We start from the raw sequence: 25,517 nt of genomic DNA on the forward strand, positions 1-25,517 counted from the left end.
TAAATATATCAATATATTAACATATTATATTAATATATATTTAATATATTTATATCTATTTATATATGTATATATACATATTACACACATATATACACATATACATATTTATATACATATATAAATATATATACATAAACATATACACATATAAAATAATATATATAATACATTATATTATATTATATATACAGTATATTAATATATAATATATAATATATATTATATATTTATATTTATATATAATACACATATAAACATATATACTATATAAATATTATATATATTATATTAATATTTATATTTTTATAATAAAATATAAAATATATTTATATATTATATATAATATATTTATTATATTATATTTATTATGTAATATATTAATATTATTAATGTATTATAATAACTGATTATTATATAAATCATATTATAATTTATATTTTATAATTATATAATTAATTTAATTATATTATTAATTATATAATAATTTAATTATATTAAATCATATTATATAAATTATATAAACAATTTATTATATAAATTAATAAAATTATTAATATATTATTATATTATATATATTTATATAAAATTATTTATAAATAATTATTAATAACCACTATAAGGCAGTTGCAGTTTGAGAGCAAATCGCTCCCCTATTGCAGGATTTGTTGCTAGATGGTGGCTTTATAGTTTTAGGTCTATGTGCTTTCACTGTTATAACTGGCCTGGGGAATTGGTCCACAGTTTCCTCTTTTTTCTTTCCTTAGTTCTCCTGACCAGACATGGAATCCCCACCTCCTGCAGTGGAAGTGCAGAGTTTTAACCACTGGACTGCCAGGGAAGCCCCACACATTTTCCTCTTCAGTCAGCCTTAAATGCCTAATTTTGTTACTTCTTTATAAACACCTTCAGTAAATTTAATAATGAATCATAAGCATTATTTTTATTTAGCATTCATACACACAATTCATAATCTATAGAATAAAGCTTTTCATAGCAAGTGTGAAAATCTAGGTGATCATAGAGACAGATTTGCAATTGCTTGAACAAATATATCCATGAGTGCTGTAACTCTCACAGAGGTCTGATCAGTGGCTTGTTCATGCACCTTTTCTGATCAATCTTGAAAGTAAAAGTGAAAGTGTTAGTCACTCAGTTGTGTACAATTCTGCGACCCCATGGTCTGTCCATGCAATTCTCCAGGCAAGAATGTGGGAGTGGGTTGTCCTTCCCTTCTCCAAGGGATCTTCCTGACCCAGCGATTGAACCTGCGTCTCCTGCACTGCAGGCAGATTCTTCACCATCTGAGCTACCAGGGAAGCCCTCTGATCAATCTTAATTCTCAGAAATTTCAGTAAAAATGTATTAATTTTGCAGCTGACACAATGCACAGAAGAATAATAAACAATGGGTTGGCAAAATGTTCATTTGAGTTTTTCATCAGGTTTAACATCTTACAGAAAAACCCAAACAAAAAATTTTTTTAAAACTTTTAATTTAGTATTGGGGTATTTAGCCAGTTAACAATGTGATAGTTTCAGCTGAACAGTGAAGGGACTCAGCCAGACATGAACAAACTTTTTTGCCAAGCCCAATATAATGGATGATACTCAAAGTTCAAAAATTATTTCTGTTGTAGTTGAAAACCACACTGAAGTATAAAAAGGATAAACATATGGCCTTGCAGTCAGGTTCAATAAATCAATTACACAAACATAGAATGGGGGAGACCTCAAGATGGCAATTTGTGTGGAAAGATGAAGTAGACTTTAGGTGTTCCTTCTAACGGAAAGCTCAACATGAACCTACCCTGGAGGAGGAAACGGCAACCAACTCCAGCATTCGCTCGGAAAATCCCATGGACAGAGGAGCCTGGTGGGTTACAGTCCGTGGTGTCACAAAGAGCTGGACATGACTCAGCATGCATATTTGTAGCTCCTGATGGAAAGCTCAACATGAACCTATAGTGAGAAGCAGATACTAAAATAGTTTATGTAAATGAATCTTCATTAATAGAAGTGAGACAATGTCTGGATCACAGGAGGTAATAGTTTGTCAGGAAGAACCACAGTTTAAGTATGGGGTTCAATTGGGGGGGGGTCAGATTTTAAGAGGGGCATGGATGAACCTGAGAAAATCTAAAAAAGGCTGGATGGTGGACAGTCTAAGAGCCAATTCTTATGAGGAATGTTGTAAGAACTGGGACTGTTGAGTTCTGAGAAGACCATTTTCAGTGGTGACATTCATAAAAAATCAACAACAAAGTTTAATTGCTGCTGCAGAGAATAAAAAGATGTGTTCAGTGCTTTTCCAAAAGGAAGCCCCAACATAGATGCATAGAAATAACAGGGAGGCACATCCTATTGGCCCAGTAATGAGAGCTGATTAAAGATGTCACAGGACATGATGCGAACTAGCGAGCTTTCATCTCTGGAAATACCAGGCAGACTGGATGACCACTAGAAGGGGGGTGAAAGCAGGGGCTCTTGTATGGATAGGAGACTGGGTAAGATGCTGGTCGAAGGTCTGGTCCAATTCTAAGACTGTATAGTCTTTGGATAAATCAACGTGCTTATATCAGTCTTGAGGGGCTAGCTGATTACTGTTCTTGTTTTCATCCTAAGAGAACAGAAATCAGTGTTTCCTCACAGTGGGAAGAGCCTGTGAACATGTAGGAAAGAGAAGACAGCTGCCTGCAAGCCAAGGAGAGAGGCCTTAGAATAAAGCAGAACTGCTGACACCTTGACCTTGGACTTCCAGCCTCTAGGACTTCCAGCCTCTAGGACTGTGAGAAATGCATTGTTTAAGCCGTCCAGTCAGTGGTACTCTGCTATGGCAACCCTGGCAAACCAACACAGATTTTTCTCCACCTTCTCTGACTGGAGTGATTTGGATGAAGTTTATCTGCCTAAGCCAGGAAATACTCTTATCTACAAAGAGGCTCGGCAGGAAAAAAAAAAAACAAAAAGTCACTTTCCTAACAACTGTAGACTCTGTTAATACAGCGATTCAATGTCTGGGTATTTATCTGAAGGAAACAAAAACACTAACTTGAAAAGACATATAGGACTTCCCTGGTGGTCCAGTGGTTAAGAATCTGCCTGCCATGCAGGGGACGAGGGTTTGATCCTTGGTCCAGGACGATTCCACAGGCCATGCAGCCACAAACTGAGCCCACCCCGCAACTACTGAAGCCGGGTACTCTAGAGCCTGCGCTCCACAACAAGAGAAGCCCCTGCAAGGAGCACCCTCGCGCCAAAACTAGAGAGCAGCCCCTGCTTGCCACAGCTGGAGGAAGCCCGTGCACAGCGAGGAAGACCCAGAGCAGCCAAAAATAAAATAAATAAAGTTTTAAAAAGATATATGCACCCCATATGCACTGCAGTGTTACTTAATGATAGCCAAGATATGGAAACAAGCCAAACGTCCATCAACTGATAAAAGCATAAAGAAAATATGGTATACAAAAAGAAGGACATCTTGCCATTTGCAATAACATGGATGGTCCTTGAGGTCATTATGGTAAGTGAAATAAACCAGACAGAAAAATTAAATACTGTATGATCTCACACTTACATGGAATCTAAAACCAATAAAAAAGCCCAAACCAAGCTCAGAGATATAGAGAACAGACTGGTGGTTGCCAGAGGCATGGGGTAGGGCTAGGTGAAAGGATTCAAAAGGTAGAAATTTCTGGTTATAAAATAAATAAGTCATGGGATGTAATGTACAGCATGGTGATTTTAGTCAACAACACTGTCTCATATTTGAAAGTTACTAAGAGAGTAAATCATAACAGTTGTTACCACAAGAAAAAAAAATTGTAACTTTGTGTGGTGACAGATGTTAACTAGACTTACTGTGATGATCATTTCACAATAAATACATATATCAAGTCATTATGTCCTACATCTGAAACTGATATAATGTTGCATGTCAGTTACATCTTAACTGAGTATAGGTAGCCAGTGGACAAGAGGCTCATTCCCATCGGCTGCAATTCCAGCGCAGGTAAGCCTTATGAAAATCAGTGAGGAGCACTTGATTAGGAGCCCTTGATGTCAAACTCCCCTCACTTAATTAACTCAACTAACTCAGGTAGACCTAATGCTAAGTGAGACGCTTGCTTTCTGGATCCTATGAAGAGTAAGTTCATTTTGCTGTTGTTTTCCCCTTTATGCTCTTTTGTATTTTTCATATTTTCTATTTGGGCTCCGAACTGAAACAAAGAAGAAAGGAAAACATATAATGCTTTTAACATTTCTTAAATGTTTTAAAAACATGTTTTATTCTGAGTCAACAAAACAAAGCATGAGTCTTTTCCCTTGAAGCAGCTTTTATGTGCGCTGGAGAAGTCGACAGAAAAGCAAGAATGAAGGTAAGCTTTAAAACACATGGCCAGGGTCTTCCCTGGTGGTCCAGGGCCCAGGTTCCATCCCTGGTTGGGAAGCTAAGATCCCACAAGCTGAACGGTGTGGCCAAAAATAAATAAATAAATAAAATAAGAACAAAACACATGGTCAGGATCACTGTTTACTCAGAAGAAAAGTAAATTCATATAATAAGACACCTTTTCAACAATCATTTTTATGCTTTCTCCATTTTATACTTCTGCCAATTTACAGACATTCGGGGAACGTAAGTAGAAAGATCACTTTGCTGAAACATTAGTTTTCTTTACAATTACAACATGAATTACCTTCATGTCCACTGTCGGGTCACCTTGCAGCAGTGTCCACTCATACTGGACGATGGCGTGGTCATCTGTGCTTTCTCGGCCGTCCAGAATCACGCCATCTGTGGGCAGATGCAAAACCACATCCTGCCCTGCCTTGCTGAGTGGAGGCTCGTCCTTTTCTGTGAAAGAAAATAAATAATTCATAAGCGAGATGATTCCCTATTTTTTCTCATTTATTATGAGAGGTATTTTTGCCAAGAGGATGTATAGCAACTGAAAATTATTTTCTTATTTTCACTGCAATAAATTAAATCTGGAAAGTTAAGGTAAGTTCTTGGATTCACATAAAATTCACATAGAAATGCTTGGAATCCAATTTTCATCTAGGAAAACAGAAGACGTTCATAGCTTCTTACTAGTTTTTATAAGGGAAGCTGACAGAATTTGAGATATCCTAAAATATTAATAGCAAACAAGTGTGTACTGATATTTAGCTTTTCTCCTTCATGGTAAGTCTCACTGTGTCCACTAAATACTAAACATGATTAACAGCTGCTCCAGGGATGGTTGATAGACGCCATCAGATACAGAAAACATTCTTAAGATCAGAATTGTGGATATTTTACTTGATTTCAGCATCTTATTAGTAAACTTATGCAAATCCACATATATTTTGATGAAGCTTAGTAATTTCTTTTTTGATGTGGACCATTGTTAAAGTCTCCACTGAATTTATTACAGTATTTCTTCTGTTTCATGTTTTGGTTTTTTGGCCATGAGGCATGTCGGATCTTAGCTCCCCGACCAAGGATCAAACCTGCACCCCCCGCCCCCCACCGCCGCACTGGAAGGTGAAGTCCTAACCACTGGGCCACCCGGGAAGCCCCAGAAACAGTAATTTAGCTGGGAACAAACTCTGCAGGCTTTTGTAATACATCCTTGTTGGCATCCACTATCTCTTCCTCCTCTTGAAGAAGGAATTCATAAGGCCTGGACTCCATCTCAGGCCTGTCCATGCTGGTCGTGCACGGCCACCTCTCCAGTGGACTCTGAACTCTGTGCTTAGCGCCTATGGGAATGACAATGGAAGGATAAGACCCCCTCTGAGCAGGGGAATCTTGAAGATCACATCCAGGTTACTCATTGCCTAAGAGGAAACATACCATAATCACCCCTGTCTCCGGACAGGTCATAAATTTTTTCCCGTATCTCTCAGGATGTAATCACAGGCTTATTGATTATTAACTGGTTTGAACGTGACCACGGGCTTATTGATTATTAACTGTTTGGAATGTAACTGCAGGCTTATTGATTATTAACTGTTTGAACACATAACATGTGAATGATGGGGTTATTGTAGTTGTATTTACCCTTCCTTTGTTTATGTAAGTCTCAAGGAAATTGGAGTGGTGGTTGGACACGTACACATGGGGTATAAAAGATTTTCACAAATGCTGGTCGGGGTCCTTGGCTAAGAGGAGACTCTGCCTTGGGCCTGCCGGTGTAATAAACTGCACTCCACTATCTATCTGCATTGTCCTTCTGAGTGAGTTTGTTTCCTGGAAAGCATGGCTATAACATTTGGTGCATGGGCCGGGAAACTCCTCACTTTGAGGAGACAGGTCTCATTTGAGGCCACCCCGAGGCTTTGTGGCTTGAATCTCCTAGAGAGGGGAAGGCGCCTCACCCCTCTGGAAGAATTCAGCCTTTCAAAGCCCGGTTTCTTCGCTTTGGCAGATAGTGAACGGCAGCAGGGAACTGAGCGCTCAGGTGAGGAGGAACCCACCCGGCACAGTGGAAGAGGGGGCCTGATCACCCCCCCGGGTGGGACTAGAAGGAGCGGGGACCCACAGGAGCCTGGAATAGGCAGGCAGCAGCGATTGCTTGGTACACAGGTCGAGGAGCGTGCTAGGGTTTAGGAAGGAAATTGGTGAAGGTCATTTAGGAGGTGTGTCCACGCCGTCTCGGGGAAAATTATTACCAAGCGATCGCCAGGGGATTTTTAGGATAGGAAACTGGTCCTTGTATGCTCGTATTCTGCCCTTCCCCAGGAGGTGTCCCGTCTGCTGTGAAATTCTTGACCCCCTCGGAATTGTTAGGCTAGAATGAGGGAGAAACAGAAGTGAGTATAAATTGGCTTTTCTGGAGATGGCCTGGGACATGGGATATTTAACCCATCTGTGTTTTCATCTGCACCTGATCAAGCCCACCAAAGCAGAATGGACTTTAAGGGAGAAACAGTCTTGGACCATGTGGTGTTCTGGTTCAGCTGTGCTGACCAGCGGGTGAAGACACGCCGATCCCCCTTCTCCCTCTGGGATCTGGCAGGTAAGGCTCTTCTCACCCCAATTAGGAAGGAGGCAGAATGGCAATTTAAGTGTCATGGAGTGGGAATATCAGAAGTATGTAGGGTACTGAGAACTTTGTAGACAGAACGAAAAGGAAATGTAGAAGAAGTTCCGAGAAGGTAAGCAAGATGGGGGGGAGTGAATCTAAGGCAACTGTGTTGGAGTGCATGATTAAAAATTTAAAGAAGGGATTCAGAGGAGGCTATGGGGTGAAGATGAAGCCTAACCACCTCCACATACTCTATGAGGTTGAATGGCCCCCTATGGGAGTAGGATGGCCACCAGAGAACACCATGAACTCAAAAATAGTGGAAGCAGTCTATACAGTAGTCACAGGAGAGCCAGGACACGTGGATCAATATCCATTTACTGACTCATGGCTAGGGTTAGCTTGAGACCCTCCTACTTGGACAAGGTTCTGTATCCAGAAGGGAAAGGGAAAAATATTAATGACAGAAAAATTGACTGATGATAAAAAAGGAAATTCTACAGGATTTGGATGGGGATGACCTGACCCCTCCCCCATGCTGGAAAATGATGTGCCTGCCTCCCAGTGCTTCACCAGGACCGGAGGCCGCCTTAATGCCCGATCCAGGGCCAGGTGAAGTTCCTGCAGCAGCCGCTGCTCTTCCGCCAGCTCTCCCAGAGTTCGTAGAGCCGCCGTTTTGGCAGGCTCGATCCCAGTGACAGAAGCCTCTGGCCAACACTTCCTGGATCCAGCTCCAACCGAACTGCCCAAGCTATACCCGCCTCTCCCGGTGAGTACTGACAAGAAAGGGAGGGAGACATTGGAATTAAGCAGAGACTGTGCTCTGCCAGAGAGTCACAGGGAACGAAAGAGAACAGACAAGAGATTGACAGTGCTAGCTGCTGCTCTGGGAAAGTCTATCTCGGGCCCTCCAGAAAACCTCATCTGCCCCAGGGACAGGACAGTCCTTCAGTGGGTTCCAAGGGAGGCCCTGGGCCCGTTACAGCCAAACCAGTGAGCCTGGCTCCGAGGTTTGGGCCACTGGAAGAATGAATGCCCTAAGGCAAGGAAGGAAGAGGAAGCTCCCGCAGTTGTGGGGCTTGATGACTTGGAAATTAACTAGGGCTGCCAGGGCTCAGAGATATCAGGTCCCCGAGAGCCCATGGTAACCTTAAAAGTGGGGGACCAAAACATTGACTTCATGGTGGATACAGGAGCAGAACTGTCGGTAGTAACAAAACCTGTGGCACCTCTGTCCACAAAGACTACCGCTGTAACTGGGGTATCGGGAGAAGAGATGATTAAATCGTTTTGCCAGCCCAGAAAATGTCAGATGGGGGGGGGGCACCAAGTGATTCATGAATTCCTCTACATTCCTGAGTGCCCAGTACCCCTGTTGGGAAGAGACTTGCTCTCCAAACTAGGAGCACAAGTGACTTTCTCCCCTGAGGAGAGGCCCACCTTCTGGACAGACTCTATGACTTATTTGCCCTCTCTCTCAATACCAACGCAAGATGAGTGGAGGTTGCATGAGCCTCTGAAGGCAGAACCGGGTGGGCCAGAAGAGCATGAGAGAGCTAACTCAATTATTCCCTGAGGTCTGGGTGGAAGACAACCCCCCCTCCCCCCAGGCTGGCTAAACATCACGCCCCAGTGATAATAGAACTCAAACCAGGCACCATCCCGGTTAGAGGGCGCCGGTACCCGCTATGGATGGAGCCTGAACCGGCATATTGCCCCACATCAATAGATTGAAACAAGCAGGCATTCTAGTAGAGTGCCAGTCGGCTTGGAATACGCCAATCCTGCCAGTCAAAAGGGAAGGAGGACAGGACTATAGGCCTGTACAAGATCTCAGGCTAGTCAACCAGGCTACTGTGACTTTACACCTCACTGTTCCAAACCCCTATACCTTACTTAGCCTCCTCCCGCCGAGGACTAAAGTTTATTTTACACTTGCCTAGATCTCAAGGATGCCTTCTTCTGCATATGCCTCGCCCCAGCGTCACAGCCCATCTTTGCCTTTGAAAGGGAAGAACCAGTCGGGAGCACCAAACAACAGCTCATCTGGACTCCCCACAAGGGTTTAAAAACTCCCCAGCCATCTTTGGGGAAGCCTTGGCTTCTGACCTGGACTCATTCCATCCGGAAGAGTATGGATGTCGGCTCCTACAATACGGGGAGGACCTGCTGCTGGCTGCCTGAGACCAAGGAAACATTCTGGAAAGGGACAAATGCACTGCTCCAGCTGTTGATGGAAGCAGGTTACCCGGTGCAGAAGAAGAAGGCACAGATCTACAAAGAGGAGGTAAGGTATCTGGCGTTTGTTTTAAAGAAGGGCTCAAGGTTCCAGACCCTAATTGGGTCCTATATACTGATGGCACTCGCCTGATACAACAGGGACAACAGCTCTCGGGTATTCCAAAGCGGAAGGGGCCATCAAGACTGAAAAGAGATGGTGGGAATTGCCAAGTGGCAAATTATTGGTACCGGAGGACCTGGCACACACTCTGGTGAGCCAAACACACCAAGCGACCCACCTAGACCATGCTGCCTGCTCACAGGTTAATGCTGCCTCTCGGGTATTCAGACAAAATCCTCTGGGTATTCAGCTGAAAGGCACGCTGCCCCTTGACCACCTGGGAGTGGACTTCACTGAAATGAAACCTTACTGACACTACTGTTACCTGCTGGTCATGGTATGTACGTTCCCGAGATGGGTAAAAGCTTTTCCTACCTGGACTGAAAGAGCATCAGAAGTAGCCTGGTGCCTGCTTAGGGAAACAGTTCCCAGATTTGGATTTCCTACCACCATTGGATCAGGCAATGGCCCGGCTTTTGTAGCTGATTTAGTACAACAAGTAAGCAAAACTTTAAACATCAAATGGAAACTGCACACTGCACATAGGCCCAGAGTTCTGAGATGGTGGAATGAACCAACCGGACACTTAAAGAGACTCTCCAAGTAGATCAGAGAGACTGACTGCTCCTGGGTGGACTTGCTTCCGATGGCGCTGCTCAGACTCAGGATGACCCCACAGTCCCAAGGCTACTCTCCATACGAAATTGTGTATGGGAGGCCTCCTCCCATAATAAAACAGGTGTAAACAAATTTGCCTCAGGTAGGGGGGGATAGGATTTCACAGCAGATGGAACTGGGTAAGGTAATAAATTGGGTAACTAACTTCGTACAAAAAAGGGTGCTGCTCCCCCTTGGGGAACAGATTCATGAGTTTACACTTGGTGACCAAGTATGGGTCAAAGATTAGAAACATGATTTGCTAGCCCCTTGGTGAAAGGGCCTTATGTTATTCTAACTACCCCTACTGCAGTTAAAGTTGCAGGTATTGTCCCTTGATCCATCATACGAGGGTGAAGACAGCATACCACGCAGGCCCAGAAAACGCTGAGTGGACTGCACAGAGGGACCCCACTGACCCTCGAGAGACTAAGACCATCCTTAAGAAGAAGGAAAAGAAGATCCCGGACGAACCCCCTCTCAGGATGAAGCCGCACAATCAACTCCTGCTGCTTGGCCTCATCAACGTGATTTTGAATTTAACTTCCGACAATGTTTTCATCTCATGGGCACATTCCTACCTGGACTTCCACAACACCTACAACTGCTGGGTATGTGGGGCTATACCTCTGTCTGTGATGGATGGACTTCCTTGGTGGGTGTCACCGCTCTGCCAAGGAGATTTTAAACCATTCTGCTCTTTTCTGGGATGACAAAAAGAGACTTTCCTCTCTCTTGTCAATCATAACCTCTCCTTGCTGTCTTGGTGTAAGACCTACAGTCAATAGACTCGGGTCATAGGGTTACATTTGATATAAATGCCAGTGTAACAAAAGTCTAACCTAAAACAAGGCCTAGTAAATTTACCTTATTTACATGCTAGGTGGACAAGATCTGTGTTTCAATGGTATGAGTATATTGCTGCCTTTTTCGTACCCTCTATAGGGACAACAAATATTATGATGAAAGTAGAGGCCTTGACTAATTTCATAAACAGGCCCTCCTAGATAAAACAGAAGCCATCCAAGCCTTAAATGAAGAGCAAATCTAAATGAGAAAAGCAGTAATTCATAATAAAATGGCTTTGGACATACACACAGCTGCTCAAGGAGGGACCTGTGCTATAATTAAGGTTGAATGTTGTGTATACATTCCTGACTTATCTGACAATGTATCAACTGCTTTAGATGACATGAAAAACCAGGTAAAAGCCATGTCTAATGAAAATATTCCCTTTTGACTTCAGTCCTCTCCTGGGTAAAGGGAGACTGGTGGAAAAGCATTGTAACTGTTGTTATAGTAATCTTAATCATATTTCTTTGTGGGCCCTGCTTCCTACAATGCCTTGTGAATTTTGTAACCCAGAGGTTGATAGCATTCTCTCATAAGGGTGGCAGGAGGGCTAAGGTACAATATATCTCAATGAATGATGCTCATTATGGAAACTAAGAGCACCAAGAGAGGGGAATGAAGAAGGAATTCATAAGTTCTGGACTCCATCTCAGGCCTGTCCATGCTGGTCGTGCACGGCCACCTCTCCAGTGGACTCTGAACTCTGTGCTTAGCGCCTATGGGAATGACAGTGGAAGGATAAGACCCCCTCTGAGCAGGGGAATCTTGAAGATCACATCCAGGTTACTCATTGCCTAAGAGGAAACATACCATAATCACCCCTGTCTCCGGACAGGTCATAAATTTTTTCCCGTATCTCTCAGGATGTAATCACAGGCTTATCGATTATTAACTGGTTTGAACGTGACCACGGGCTTATTGATTATTAACTGTTTGGAATGTAACTGCAGGCTTATTGATTATTAACTGTTTGAACACATAACATGTGAATGATGGGGTTATTGTAGTTGTATTTACCCTTCCTTTGTTTATGTAAGTCTCAAGGAAATTGGAGTGGTGGTTGGACACGTACACATGGGGTATAAAAGATTTTCACAAATGCTGGTCGGGGTCCTTGGCTAAGAGGAGACTCTGCCTTGGGCCCGCCGGTGTAATAAACTGCACTCCACTATCTGCTTTGTCCTTCTGAGTGAGTTTGTTTCCCAGAAAGCGTGGCTATAACACTCTAGCACCAAAACTTGATCAAAATTTTGGCCTGGGTTTCCTTAACTTATTTTAAATGATGTTGCTAAGACAGTGCTCTCTTTCTGCACAGCTGAAGTTGCCTCCAAAGTAAACTTCTAAGAGCCAATCCAGATACTCACTGCCTTGAAGAGGAAAAGTTAAAATTTTACATAACCTCCTTCTGTAACTCAGCCTCTGTAACTCAGCTTGCCCCTTGCAAAGTCTAGATCATGTAGGTCACATAGTCTCAGAAAGTGGGGACTTGCAATGCTAGGAACTGGAGCTTATCTCACTCACCCTTGTCCTGCTCTTTGCAATCACTCAGCCCCTGCAAACCTGCTTAATCATGCCTGTCCAGATGAGGCATCCCCCTCCCCATCTTGACCACTGTTCCCCCATGTGCGAAACCCCTTAGTTTAAACCAGCCTATTAACAGCTAGTGTTGCCCACTACAGTCTGTCTATAAAAAACTCTGTAATCCCTTTGTTCAGGGCTCAGAGCTTAGAGTGTTAACTCCTCTGGGCCCGCTGGCATAATAAACCTGGGTTCTCCAACTGTCCAAGTGTGGTGCTTGTTTTCTCGAGTACTGGTTTCTGCAACAGTCTGACATTTGAAGCTAGCGGTAATCCTATTATTTTCTCAGACTGCAAGGAGATCAAACCAGCAAACCGGAAAGGAAATCAACTTTGAATGTTCATTGGAAGGATTGATGCAGAAGCTGAAGCTCCAAAACTTTGGCCATCTGATGCGAAGAGCTGACTCATTGAAAAAGACCCTGATGCTAGGAAAGGTTGAGGGCAGGAGGAGAAGCGGACAGCAGAGGATGAGATGATTAGATAGTAACACTGACTCAGTGAACATTAGTTTGAGCACACTCCAGGAGATGGTGGAGGACATCCCACCACTGCATGCATGGATGCGTGTGGCAATCCATGGGATCACAAAGAGCTGAACATGACTCAGCGACTAACACAAGGAATCTGCACACTTGCTGTTGCCGAAGGGTACATATTCCTACTGAGAAAATGAGTCCCATGTTCACAGTCATGTAAAACAATGAGGACTGCTAATCAAATTATGCCACACAAGCAACCTCTGCCTTAGAAGACAATTGGTCTGTTTTTTCCCCCTTGAGCAAAGGTCCAGGGCCTGATGACTTTATTCTGCTTCTCCCAGGGAAGCAGAGAGATGACAACTGCATTACTAATAGGCCCTCTTTTAGTTTTATAGAGAACTTTCCTTTACTTCTGTCAAAGGTAAACTTTCCTTTCTGTCAAAAGGTTCATCACTTTTGACACAATTTACTACTTTACAATTTACAGTTTACTACTTTACAATTCTGGAATCTTTTGTGCCTTGTTGCAAAGCTTGTGGAATCTTAGTTCCCCGACTGGGATTGAGCACTCGCCCATTGCAAAGTGTAAGAAGAGCGGAATCCTAACCCCTGGACTGCCAGGGAAGTCCCAGGCCCTCAAAGATCTAACCAAAAATATTTCAGATGGAAAAACCAGGTATGCCTGGAAATATTGCACATATTGTAAAACTAATCCTTGCCCTCCTGGAAGAAAAAAAAAAATCATCACTCCAGTCATTTACTTTTCTTTAGGGAAGCTTAAAGATATGGTTTATGAACGCAGTAAAATCTTCATGTCCTCTAAATTGGTCGCTGTATCAGAAATAATGGAGCTGTATTTCCTACTCAGTTTAAGTCCAGGCAAATTACACTGCATAAATGTATTTAAAAATCAGTCAGAGCTGGGACTTCCCTGGTGGTCCAGTGGTTAAAAATCCGCTTGCCAAGGCAGGGGACACTGTTCGATCCCTAGTCTGGAAACTAAGATCCCACTGAAGGAGGAAACAGACACAACAGGCTCTGTCTTGAAAACAGGACTCCATCTCGGGCTGGACTGTGGACTTTGAGCTATGTGCCCGGTATCTCTGGAAAGGACATACCAACTGGAAAACCAGACCCCCTCCCCGCCCATGGAAGAGCCCCAGGGCTCGGACCTAGACTCTCCATCGCCTAAAAGAATACCCTAATTGCCTCTGTAACCGAATAGAAACATAAATTCTATTACACTTATCAGGGTATGACCACAGGCCTATTGATAATTGTCTGCTGTTAACTATGGAGGCCTAAGGCATATGAATCACAGGTTAGCTTTGTGTCTGTCTTTTCCTTTGTTCAGACTAGTTTCAGGGAATTTGGGGAGGTGGGTTTGGGCCCGTACACTTAGGGTATATAAGGTTTTCACAAAAACTGGTCCGGGTCCTTGGCTAAGAGGAGACTCTGCCTTGGGGCCCGCTGGTGTAATAAACTGAACTCCACTATCTGCATTGTCCTTCTGAGTGAGTTTGTGTCCCGGAACACGTGGCTACAACACCACAAGCAGTGGGGCAACTAAGCCCATGAACCATAACTGAGCCGCCATGCGCTAGAGGCCGAGCTCTGCAACAAGAGACGCCACCGCAATGAGAAGCCTGTGCACGGATACTAGACAAAGCCCGCGTGCAGCAATGAAGAACTAATGCAACCATAAACAAACACATAAATAAATAAAATCTTAGAAATAAGACAACCCAGAGCGATTTGGCTTAGGCGACTTAGGCCAGAAACAGGTCTTAAAAATAAACAAATGACAACAAAAAGAGGAAAGGAGTGTGCCATCATTCAAAAAAAATTTGACTTGATGAGGAACAAGCTTAAATGTCACTTTGAGTTTTTGTTATACAAAGGTAATAAGCCAACGTGCAGTACTCTGGAAACACTGATTTCTTTTGAAGATTAAGCATATTTGGTATGATCCACAGAGACAAAATAAAACTCATACCCATCTTGATGGAGCATATCAAGGTGGCACTTTACACAGAGAAGTATATTAACTACTCTGATTTTCGACATGTTGCTCTCAACAACGCCTTAATGACAAGAAATAGGAATCTGGGTCTTACTGCGTGGGCGCCAATAATAGCCAAGGCTGAGGATATGGAAGTGGGGCCAGACTAAGAGAAGAGGCTTAGATATTAAAGGTCAAAATCCATCTTGATTTTTTCGGTTTGCCTGCTTTTGTGATCTTTATTCTTCATTGTACATTTTTCTTAATTGTAACATGTCAGGAAAAAATTATTTACCTCTCCAATATGACTATCTTCATTTTTGGTGTGTATTGTTTGTCTTTCCCCATCTGAGCTGCTGATAATAGTAATTAATGTTGGTGATGGTGGTGTTTAGTTGCTCAGTCGGGTCCAACTCTTTGCCACCCCATGGACTGTAGCCCGCCAGGCTCCTCTGTCCATGGGATTTCCCAGGCAGGAATACTGGAGTGGGCAGCCATTCCCTTCCCCAGAGTATCTTCCCCACCCAGGGATCGAACCTGGGTCTTCTGCATTGCAGGCAGATTCTTTACCACTGAGCCACCAGGGAAGCCCAATAATAAGTAACAGACACCGTTTATTGGGTGATTTCTTTGTACCAGGCATCACATGAAGCATTTCTGAGCCATAAATTCACCCAATTTTCACAAGTCTCTGAGGAAACTAGGTCAGATTGGCTAACTTAGTTGCCTAAGACTACACAAGTGATAAATTTGTCAGTTGAGATGTCAGCTCAGATCTGTCTAACTGAAAGGCTCCTCTCATCCCACTATACTTTGGGAGCACTCACATGTATTCTAGTTACAGTAAATATAAAGTTACATCCTGAATTTAACCTAACTTATTGATGTATTCTTACTTATTGATATTTATTCATATATCCTACCATTGCTTCTGTCACTGTATAAACTTCACAGTTGTCATTTTAAGTCCCTAGCCTCTACTACTGGACATTACTTTGTTACCAATTATCTTCATCATCATACATAATGCCACAATAATTTTTTTGCTTATACTTTTCTTTAGCTTGGATCATTTTCCTTAAAACATATCTCAGGAGAATGAATATTTTAATGTTCTCTGATATCTTTCTTGATTGATTTCCAAAAGAGACATTTCAATGTACACTCTCAGTGACCATGTATGATTATAAGTTCTCCACATGCATACCAGTGTAACTTTTAAGTAAACTTATTATTGCCAGTGTAATAACAGTGCATGTGTGTGTGCTAAGTCGCTCTTTGTGTCCTGATGGACTTGTAGTCTGCCAGCCTCCTCCGTCCATAGGATTCTCCAGGCAAGAATACTGGAGTGGGTTGCCATGCCCTTCTCCAGGGGGTCTTCCTGACCCAGGGACTGAAAGAGTCTCTAAGGTCTCCTGCCTTGGCAGGTGGGTTCTTTACCACTAGTGCCACCTGGGAACAGTAAGCTGGTATTATTTGTATTTCTCTGATTACTTCTAAGGTTGAGCATTTTTCCATGTTTATCCATTAAATATCCTCTTCTGGAAACTGTTCATATCCTTTGCCTACTGCTTTTTGTTTTTCTTACTAATTCACATAACCAGGTCTCCTGAATTGCAGGCAGATTCTTTATCAGCTGAGCTACCGGGGAAGCCCCTGATTCACATAAGCTTACTATTAATATAATAAATACATTGGTCTCATATCTTCCCAGACTCCTATTTGCACTTCCTTTTGTTTCTTGACATAATGAAGTTTTTAAAAACATGTGTATACTACATCCTTTCTCTTTGTGATCTCTTTAATTGATTAGGAAGTTATCTTTCCCCAGACATGTAATAGTGAATTTATTTTCTTCAAATCTTCTATGTATGGAGTAACCTATGGCCTAATTTTTTTAAAAATTATTTAATTCTTTAACCCATTTGGAATTTCTGTGTGATCAGAGCTTAAAGATATGGTTTATGAACGCAGTAAAATCTTCATGTCCTCTAAATTGGTCGCTGTATCAGAAATAATAGAGCTGTATTTCCTACTCGGTTTAAGTCCAGGCAAATTACACTGCATAATGTATTTAAAAATAAGTCAGAGCTGGGACTTCCCTGGTGGTCCAGTGGTTAAAAATCCGCTTGCCAAGGCAGGGGACACTGTTCGATCCCTAGTCTGGAAACTAAGATCCCACAGAAGGAGGAAACAGACAGAACAGGCTCTGTCTTGAAAGCAGGACTCCATCTCGGGCTGGACTGTGGACTTTGAGCTATGTGCCCGGTATCTCTGGAAAGGACATACCAACTGGAAAACAAGACCCGCCCCCCCGCCCCCCACCCCCCCATGGAAGAGCCCCAGGGCTCGTACCTAGACTCTCCATCGCCTAAAAGAATACCCTAATTGTCTGTGTAACCGAATAGAAACATAAATTCTATTACACTTATCAGGGTATGACTACAGGCCTATTGATAATTGTCTGCTGTTAACTATGGAGGCCTAAGGCATATGAATCACAGGTTAACTTTGTGTCTTTCTTTTCCTTTGTTCAGACTAGTTTCAGGGAATTTGGGGAGGTGGGTTTGGGCCCGTACACTTAGGGTATATAAGGTTTTCACAAAAACTGGTCGGGGTCCTTGGCTAAGAGGAGATTCTGCCTTGGGGCCCGCTGGTGTAATAAACTGAACTCCACTATCTGCATTGTCCTTCTGAGTGAGTTTGTGTCCCGGAACACGTGGCTACCACACCACAAGCAGTGGGGCAACTAAGCCGGTGAACCATAACTGAGCCGCCATGCGCTAGAGGCCGAGCTCTGCAACAAGAGACGCCACCGCAATGAGAAGCCTGTGCACGGATACTAGACAAAGCCCGCGTGCAGCAACGAAGGACTAATGCAACCATAAACAAACACATAAATAAATAAAATCTTAGAAATAAGACAACCCAGAGCGATTTGGCTTAGGCGACTTAGGCCAGAAACAGGTCTTAAAAATAAACAAATGACAACAAAAAGAGGAAAGGAGTATGCCGTCATTCAAAAAAAATTTGACTTGATGAAAAACAAGCTTAAATGTCACTTTAAATTTTTGTTATACAAAGGTAATAAGCCAACGTGCAGTACTCTGGAAACACTGATTTCTTTTGAAGATTAAGCATATTTGGTATGATCCACAGAGACGAAATAAAACTCATACCCATCTTGATGGAGCATATCAAGGTGGCACTTTACGCAGAGAAGTATATTAACTACTCTGATTTTCGACATGTTGCTCTGAACAATGCCTTAATGACAAGAAATAGGAATCTGGGTCTTACTGCGTGGGCGCCAATAATAGCCAAGGCTGAAGATATGGAAGTGGGGCCAGACTAAGAGAAGAGGCTTAGATATTAAAGGTCAAAATCCATCTTGATTTTTTCGGTTTGTTTGCTTTTGTGATCTGTTTTCTTCATTGTGCGTTTTTCTTAATTGCAACATGTCAGGAAAATTTATTTACAACCCCAATATAATTATCTTCATTTTTGGCATGTATTGTTTGTCTTTCCCTATCTGAGCTGCCGATAATAGTAATTAATATTGGTGATGGTAGTGTTTAGCTGCTCGGTCGCGTCCAATTCTTTATTACCCCATGGGCTGTAGCCCGCCAGGCTCCTCTGTCCATGGGATTTCCCAGGCAGGAATATTGGAGTGGGCAGCCATTCCCTTCTCCAGAGTATCTTCCCCACCCAGGGATAGAACCTGGGTCTTCTGCATTGCAGGCAGATTCTTTACCACTGAGCCACCAGGGAAGCCCAATAATAAGTAACAGCTACTGTTTATTGGGTGATTTCTTTGTACCAGGCATCACACGAAGCATTTTTGAGCCATCAATTCACCCAATTTTCACAAGTCTCTGAGGAAACTAGGTCAGATTGGCTAACTTAGTTGCCTAAGACCACACAAGTGATAAATTTGTCAGTTGAGATATCAGCTCAGATCTGTCTAACTGAAAGGCTCCACTATACTTTGGGAGCACTCACATGTATTCTAGTTACAGTAAATATAAAGTTACATCCTGAATTTAACCTAACTTACTGATGTATTCTTACTTATTGATATTTATTCATATATCCTACCATTGCTTGTGTCACTGTATAAACTTCACAGTTGTCATTTTAAGTCCCTAGCCTCTACTACCGGACATTACTTTGTTACCAATTTTCTTCATCATCATACATTGTCAGGGAATGTTTGACGGGAGGATTCCTACGTGCTGTCTCTCATGAGTCCTTTGTCCCTCTTCAAGCGGAACAGCACGCTGCTCCCAGGGACTGAGGTCATTGTGTGAGGCAAGCATGAGTCTCCTTTAGTAAACATTCTCCTTAGGACAAAACAGCTTAATCTCCTTCCCCTTACTTGAGATATAGATTGTCTCCTGACCTTGTGACTAACGTTACCCCTTGTTCCCTTGGTAACGGTTGCTTGTACATTTGGTTTTCTGATCTCTATCATTCCCGAAAGAAGTTTCTTGTACTGCAGTCTATATATACTCATAGAAAAATCATTAAAGCACCTTTGCTCCACCAGAGCTTAGGTCCCCGGGTCTTTTTTGTCTCTCTCTGTCTCTCTTTCTCTCTTTCACTTTCTTATCGTCGACTCCGTACCACAAGGTTCCGGTCCATTAAAGGACCCCAACAAATGGCGCCAAAGAACAGGGACACTGGTACACGTGGCATATCGGGCGGAGTGACTCAGGGACCTATTGAGGTGGGTAAGTACTAAGGCGTGGGTTAAACGGCTGGCCAGCCCCATTATTTTTCTACTTTACTTCACCATTTGTTTAAATTTCAGGGACTTCTGGCTTCACGGCAATGAATAGAGGCTTGCCTTCAAACAGTAGTTGAACATAATCCTTAGTTTCCAGATAAATGCAGTTTTGATTTAGAAATTTGGCTCCAAGTCAAAAAAAATGTTAAATGAGCAGCCAAACAAGGAAAAAATATTCCAATTGATCTCTAGCCCCTATGGGCTCTTATTAAAGCTGTAATTCTGCCATTTCAAGGTACATTCTAGCCCTTCCAATATTCAGCAACAGATAGAACACTTATTACATAAATATAAATTAAATGATTAAACTTTGTAAAAGGCCTAATTAAAACAATACAAAATATCTCAAAATTTTCTTACTAGCCCTGCCCCGGCTGCTCCAAATGCTTCTCCTCTGCCAACAGTCGCAACTCCGAAAGTCTCTCATTTATTGGAACCTAATGAAAAGTTATGCTAATTTTTAAACTAGATTAGAAGCTGCTATTTCCCATACTGTAATCGGAGAAGAAACCAAAAAACAGCTAGAGAAATTACTTCCTTATGAGAATGCAAATCAGAAATGTCAAAGAGCTATAGCTGCAATTTGTGAGACTAGGACTATTATTGATTATTTAAAAGCTTATTGCAATCTAGGACCCCAACAATACATAATGCCACAATAATTTTTTTGCTTATACTTTTCTTTAGCTTGGATCATTTTCCTTAAAACATATCTCAGGAGAATGAATATTTTAATGTTCTCTGATATCTTTCTTGATTGATTTCCAAAAGAGACATTTCAATGTACACTCTCAGTGACCATGTATGATTATAAGTTCTCCACATGCATACCAGTGTAACTTTTAAGTAAACTTATTATTGCCAGTGTAATAACAGTGCATGTGTGTGTGCTAAGTCGCTTCAGTTGTGTCCGACTCTTTGTGTCCCGATGGACATGTAGTCTGCCAGCCTCCTCTGTCCATGGGATTCTCCAGGCAAGAATACTGGAGTGGGTTGCCATGCCCTTCTCCAGGGGATCTTCCTGACCCAGGGACTGAAAGAGTCTCTAAGGTCTGCTGCAGTGGCAGGAGGGTTCTTTACCACTAGTGCCACCTGGGAACAGTAAGCTGGTATTATTTGTATTTCTCTGATTACTTCTAAGGTTGAACATTTTTCCATGTTTATCCATTAAATATCCTCTTGTGGAAACTGTTCATATCCTTTGCCTACTTCTTTTTGTTTTTCTTACTAATTCACATAACCAGGTCTCCTGAATTGCAGGCAGATTCTTTATCAGCTGAGCTACCGGGGAAGCCCCTGATTCACATAAGCTTACTATTAATATAATAAATACATTGGTCTCATATCTTCCCAGACTCCTATTTGCAATTTCTTTTGTTTCTTGACATAATGAAGTTTTTAAGAAACATGTGTATACTACATCCTTTCTCTTTGTGATCTCTTTAATTGATTAAAGTTATCTTCCCCCCAGACGTGTAATAGTGAATTTATTTTCTTCAAATCTTCTATGTATGGAGTTACCTATGGCCTAATTTTTTAAAAAACTATTTAATTCTTTAACCCATTTGGAATTTCTGTGTGATCAGAGTTGCAGGTCTCAATATATTCTCACTGGTTATCTCAATAGTATTACATAATTATTTGCAACTCTTTTGTGATATTTATTTATAACACAAAAGGGAGAGGTTGAAAATGTGAGAAACATGCAATAGGTCAGGCACTCATGGAGGGATGAGCTTTGAACCTTCCCAGGTCAGTTCTTCCCTTTGTCCTTGGAGTAGATGAGAGAGAGGCCAGGGATAGCTATGCGTGGGTTTGCAGAGGGGATGGCAGAGTGCTGTCCAACACCAACTGTCCCTAATACAGACGCAAGCCTGACTTCTCAGATCACCCTGCATTTGCCCAGAGATCCTGGTTTTCAGGCTGAATATCCGGTGGAAAGAGCATAAAGGTGCGGGCCCTTGGGCTCCTGGAGACTGTATTCTCCGGGTCCTCTGAGGTCCTAACCGCTGCACTCGCTCCTCCCTGCTGCTCCTCACTTTCATCAGAAAACATAGACCCCAGTCCCTCCAGTCAGCCACACAACCCAGCCAAGGTCCCATAGTGACATCGGGTGCGTGGGAACCACCGTTCTACTTCACAAAGCATGTCCACCCTTGATCCCATGACAGCCCAGCTGGGAGGCAAGGCCAGCACTCAGGTCCTAAGAGGATGAACAGAGACCCTCATGGAGAAGAGCTGGCTTTCAAATTCAGGACTGAGACCAGAAGCCCCCTGCCCTGCCTTTTGCACACAACTGCAGGCAGATTGTGTCAATTCAGCACGCCTCTCTCCCCAGCATCCTCCACTCCTTCCCACCTTCTCCCATCATCCCAGGTAGCTGCTTAGTCAGTCTCACCCTGGAAACTCGACAGCGGGCATCTCTACTTCCAGGTGGCCTGATGCTGTTGGAGAAAGCATTCAAACTGCCCCACAATACAGCTCCACAACTCACAGGGCACAGCTCATGACTCACATAACACAGCTCACAGCTCACAGCTCCACAAAACACAGGTCACAACTCACAAAGCACAGCTCGCAACTTACAATGCACAGCTCCACAAAGCAGGTGCTATGAGACCTTTGGGCAGGTTACTTTCTCTCACCAAGCCTTCAAGTACCCTGGGGATTACAAGAGAACCTAGATTTGGAAAGGACAGATTTGTGAGGACACAGTGAGTTCACGTGTCTAAGGAGCTTATAGCAGTGCTGTTTATCAAACTCAATAAATGTCCGAAAAAAACAGGGCTGACGGGGATCACTGTAACAACAAATGGCTGACGGGTCCGCTGAAAGTGTGTACTGTGCAATTCCACCTGGCCCCCTGCTCTTTTTTCATGATCCTTGTATTCACCTCAAATGGACCCTAAAACATTTTCTGTAAATTTGAAACCATTTTCATGCTGCTTTAGCCTTAAACGACATGTGCTCACGAGCTTCAGAAAAACAAAAAAACATTCATGAAGGAACCACTTAGTCTCAGAAGCACAGAGAACTTCAGGAGGTTAAGGATCTGGGCAGGAAAAACGCAAGACATCGGGTAGGGTGACCTTTGCCCTCTCTGTGGACAGAATGAGGGCATTTTGGCCAAGCAGCACCCTTCCATGTGTCCACATTCCTGGGATCCAAAGAACTTGTGAGCAAAGCAGCTCTTTTCCTGAATAAGGACCAAGCCCAGTGGTCATCTGGGTGTACCCTGGCGCATCTCCAAAGTGAATTACTAGACAACCCCCCCACCTCGCCCAGAGAAAGGAAGTTCAAAAAAGGAGTAGAAGAAAAAATGATTCAGAAACTTCTACAGTAAACTAAAGTCCCCCCTGCCCCCCTTGGCAGTCCCCCTGTCTTTCCTGGTTTCCACTTTCCTTTCTGTTTCACTGGCTTAGGAGAAAGCTCCATTTGGCAATGCTGGTTTCCTCCAGTTGTGCAGTGAGAAGGGAAAGGGATTTTGTTTCATTGGTGCTGGGATTTGTTTTTGAGTCCCTGCTTGGGCAGAGGAAAGATGTGTGTGAAACAGCCATGGGATGCATGGTGAAAGTGCCTCCCGCCTCCACTTCAGGGAGAAAACTTTGGGGTCCTTTGTAGTGTGTGCCTCAAGGCCTAGAAATCTCAGGTGACCCTGGATGTTTATTCCACTGGAGGTGGGAAGGGAGGTGGGCCATTGTGGACACAGATTTCCAGACCCTTCTCTTTGGACCTAAAGGTCATGGAGACTCCAGCTTTCCAAAGTGGCTGAGGCTACGCCCCTCTAGTCTTGTTGTGGTTTCACTCTTGCGTCATCATAAAGCAAACAGCAACAGACTGCAATCAAACACACTCAGCTGAACACAGGCAGGCCCAATCAAGCTTTTATTTCCTGAGACCTTATCTCCAACTGCCACTTTTTTTTTTCTTTTTTGCCTCCTGTTTGGGTCTTAATTCTCATTCTGATCATCCCCAGAATAAAAACCATCAAACGAAAAGCATCCTTTTTAGCTCCTCTTCGAAAGAGAGGTGCTTTAAACTTTATTTTCAATTAATCGAGTTCTTTTTCTCCCGACTCCTAAAAAAAGAGAACCATAGTTCATAGAAAATAGTTAGACCCACTTCAAAATAACCTGACCTGTTCCCTTCCCAATTTTGTCTGATGAAAGCAACTTTAGGTGGAATCATGAATCCTGAGAGCCAAGCTAAGAAATAAGGGTGTGCTGTGAGTAATCTGGCATCTAATTAGATTTTGCTCTTGTAATTACTTGACACAAACCATACCTTATAAGAACCTCTAAGACTAAAATAGACTTTCCCCCCTGAACTTTCCTCTTCCATTAAAGCGAATTTCTGCGAATCCTTTCAGATCAGTATTCCTCCCTAAACTTAGAAAAATTCCAGAAGAGTCCACTGTGCCTGCTTCCACCCAATCTACTGGGGGTTTCTCAAAAACCATCCCTAGGACTGAGATGTCAAAGCCGGATATTTCATTTCTGATTTGACTGAGGAGGGCCCAGCGGTCCTGCCTAGCTAGGTCTGCCAGACGCAGCCACCAATAGGTACAAGGACAGACAGCAGGGCCCCGAGCGACCAGGCCCGGGGCCTCGGGTGGAGTGCTTACCCAGCCGAGGCGAGGCCCGGGCGAGGGCCTGGGCGCCGGCTTCCAGGCCTTCCTGCTCGCCCTCTGGGGCGCGGCTGAGGCTGTAGCTGCTGTAACCTCGGTGCAGCGCGAACTTGCAGACGCTGCGGCCGCGCCAGGTGCAGTTGAAGAGATAGCAGCCGAGCGCGGCGGCCGGGGGCGCGGGCCGCCGGGGCAGCTCCACCACGGCCACGGAGCAGCGCGGCTCGAGGCAGCAAGCCTGCAGGCACTGCCGCCAGTCCCGCACGGCCGCCGGCGCGCTCAGGAAGCTGGCGCCGGCCGCGATCGAGTCCTTGGTGCGGATGATGGCGTCGGGCCTGGCCCTGTAGCCGTCGCCCCCGGGGCCCCGGCAGCCTTCCTGGGGGTCGCCGCCCGCGCGCAGCTCGAGCTCCAGCTCCTCCTGCGGCCTTTCCTGCTGCAGCTGTCGGCGGAACTCCTCCAGCAGCTGCTCCACGCCCGAGAGCTGCGCGTGCAGCTCGGACAGCGGCGCGGAGGGCGAGCCGGCCGCGCGGCCACCGGGCAGCCACAAGCACAGCAGCAGCAGGCCGGGCAGGGCCCGGCGCGGCGGCGGGCGCCTGCGCCCCGAGCCCGCGCCCTCCCGGGCGGCGGAGGCCATGGCGGGCGGCGGCGGAGGAAGTGAGGCGACGCTGGGCGTCAGAGTGCGAGGGAGACGGAAACGGGCGAGCGCCGGCCCTGGGATGCTCCGGCGCTGCCGCGGCGGGCGCTGGGCACCGGGGACCTCAAAGCGCGGCCTCCCCCGGGCTCCGCTGCGTCCCCGAGGCCGCAGGCTCGCGGTCGCCGGCGGGAATCGTAGCGGCGGGAGGCATAACCGGCCCGTCGCCCTGTCACCGCTCCTCGTCCCTTCCCGGAAGCCCGGGCGCGACGGCGTCTCTTATTGCCAGGAGCCCGGGTCAGATCGTGGGCGAGAAGGAGGCCGCGTCTAACGGATCAGCACTCCGTGGTGAACAGCGGCCGCGGGGGGTGGGGCGTGTCAAGCCCCGCCCCGCCCCGCCCCTCCGGGCCCTCCCCTGCAGCCTCGGCCCCGCCCCCCGCAAGCTCGGGCCCCGCCCGCATTCTTTTTTTGTTTTTTTTGTGGGCGGCCGGAAAGGTAGCCGTCAGATAGGCAGATGTCACCACCCTTAGGGAAGAAAGTGAAGAAC

General features: G+C 44.4%; 1 protein-coding gene, 1 non-coding gene and 1 pseudogene across 4 annotated transcripts; all 3 read right to left on the minus strand.

Annotated features, from left to right (window-relative positions):
• LOC122433861 overlaps positions 1-25,517 on the minus strand; it is a 109,653-nt pseudogene that overhangs the window by 10,504 nt on the left and 73,632 nt on the right.
• On the minus strand, positions 1,296-25,107 carry LOC122433853 (low-density lipoprotein receptor-related protein 11-like). Of its 3 annotated transcripts, none has more exons than XM_043456824.1 (3): positions 24,340-25,107; positions 4,700-4,857; positions 1,296-1,961 (listed from the first exon to the last, which is right to left on the minus strand). In XM_043456824.1, the coding sequence occupies exons 1-3, from the start codon at positions 24,971-24,973 to the stop codon at positions 1,917-1,919; spliced, it is 837 nt and encodes a 278-aa protein (XP_043312759.1). In that variant the 5' UTR covers positions 24,974-25,107; the 3' UTR covers positions 1,296-1,916. The 3 variants fall into 3 exon arrangements, with proteins under 3 accessions (XP_043312759.1, XP_043312758.1, XP_043312760.1); XM_043456823.1 differs by lacking the exon at positions 1,296-1,961 and adding an exon at positions 3,902-4,219; XM_043456825.1 differs by lacking the exon at positions 1,296-1,961 and adding an exon at positions 4,433-4,465.
• TRNAC-GCA lies at positions 15,443-15,513 on the minus strand. The gene has a single exon. It is a non-coding gene; the product is annotated as a tRNA-Cys (tRNA).

This window comes from Cervus canadensis, chromosome 33 (genome assembly GCF_019320065.1).
Source record: "Cervus canadensis isolate Bull #8, Minnesota chromosome 33, ASM1932006v1, whole genome shotgun sequence".
NCBI lineage: Eukaryota > Metazoa > Chordata > Mammalia > Artiodactyla > Cervidae > Cervus > Cervus canadensis.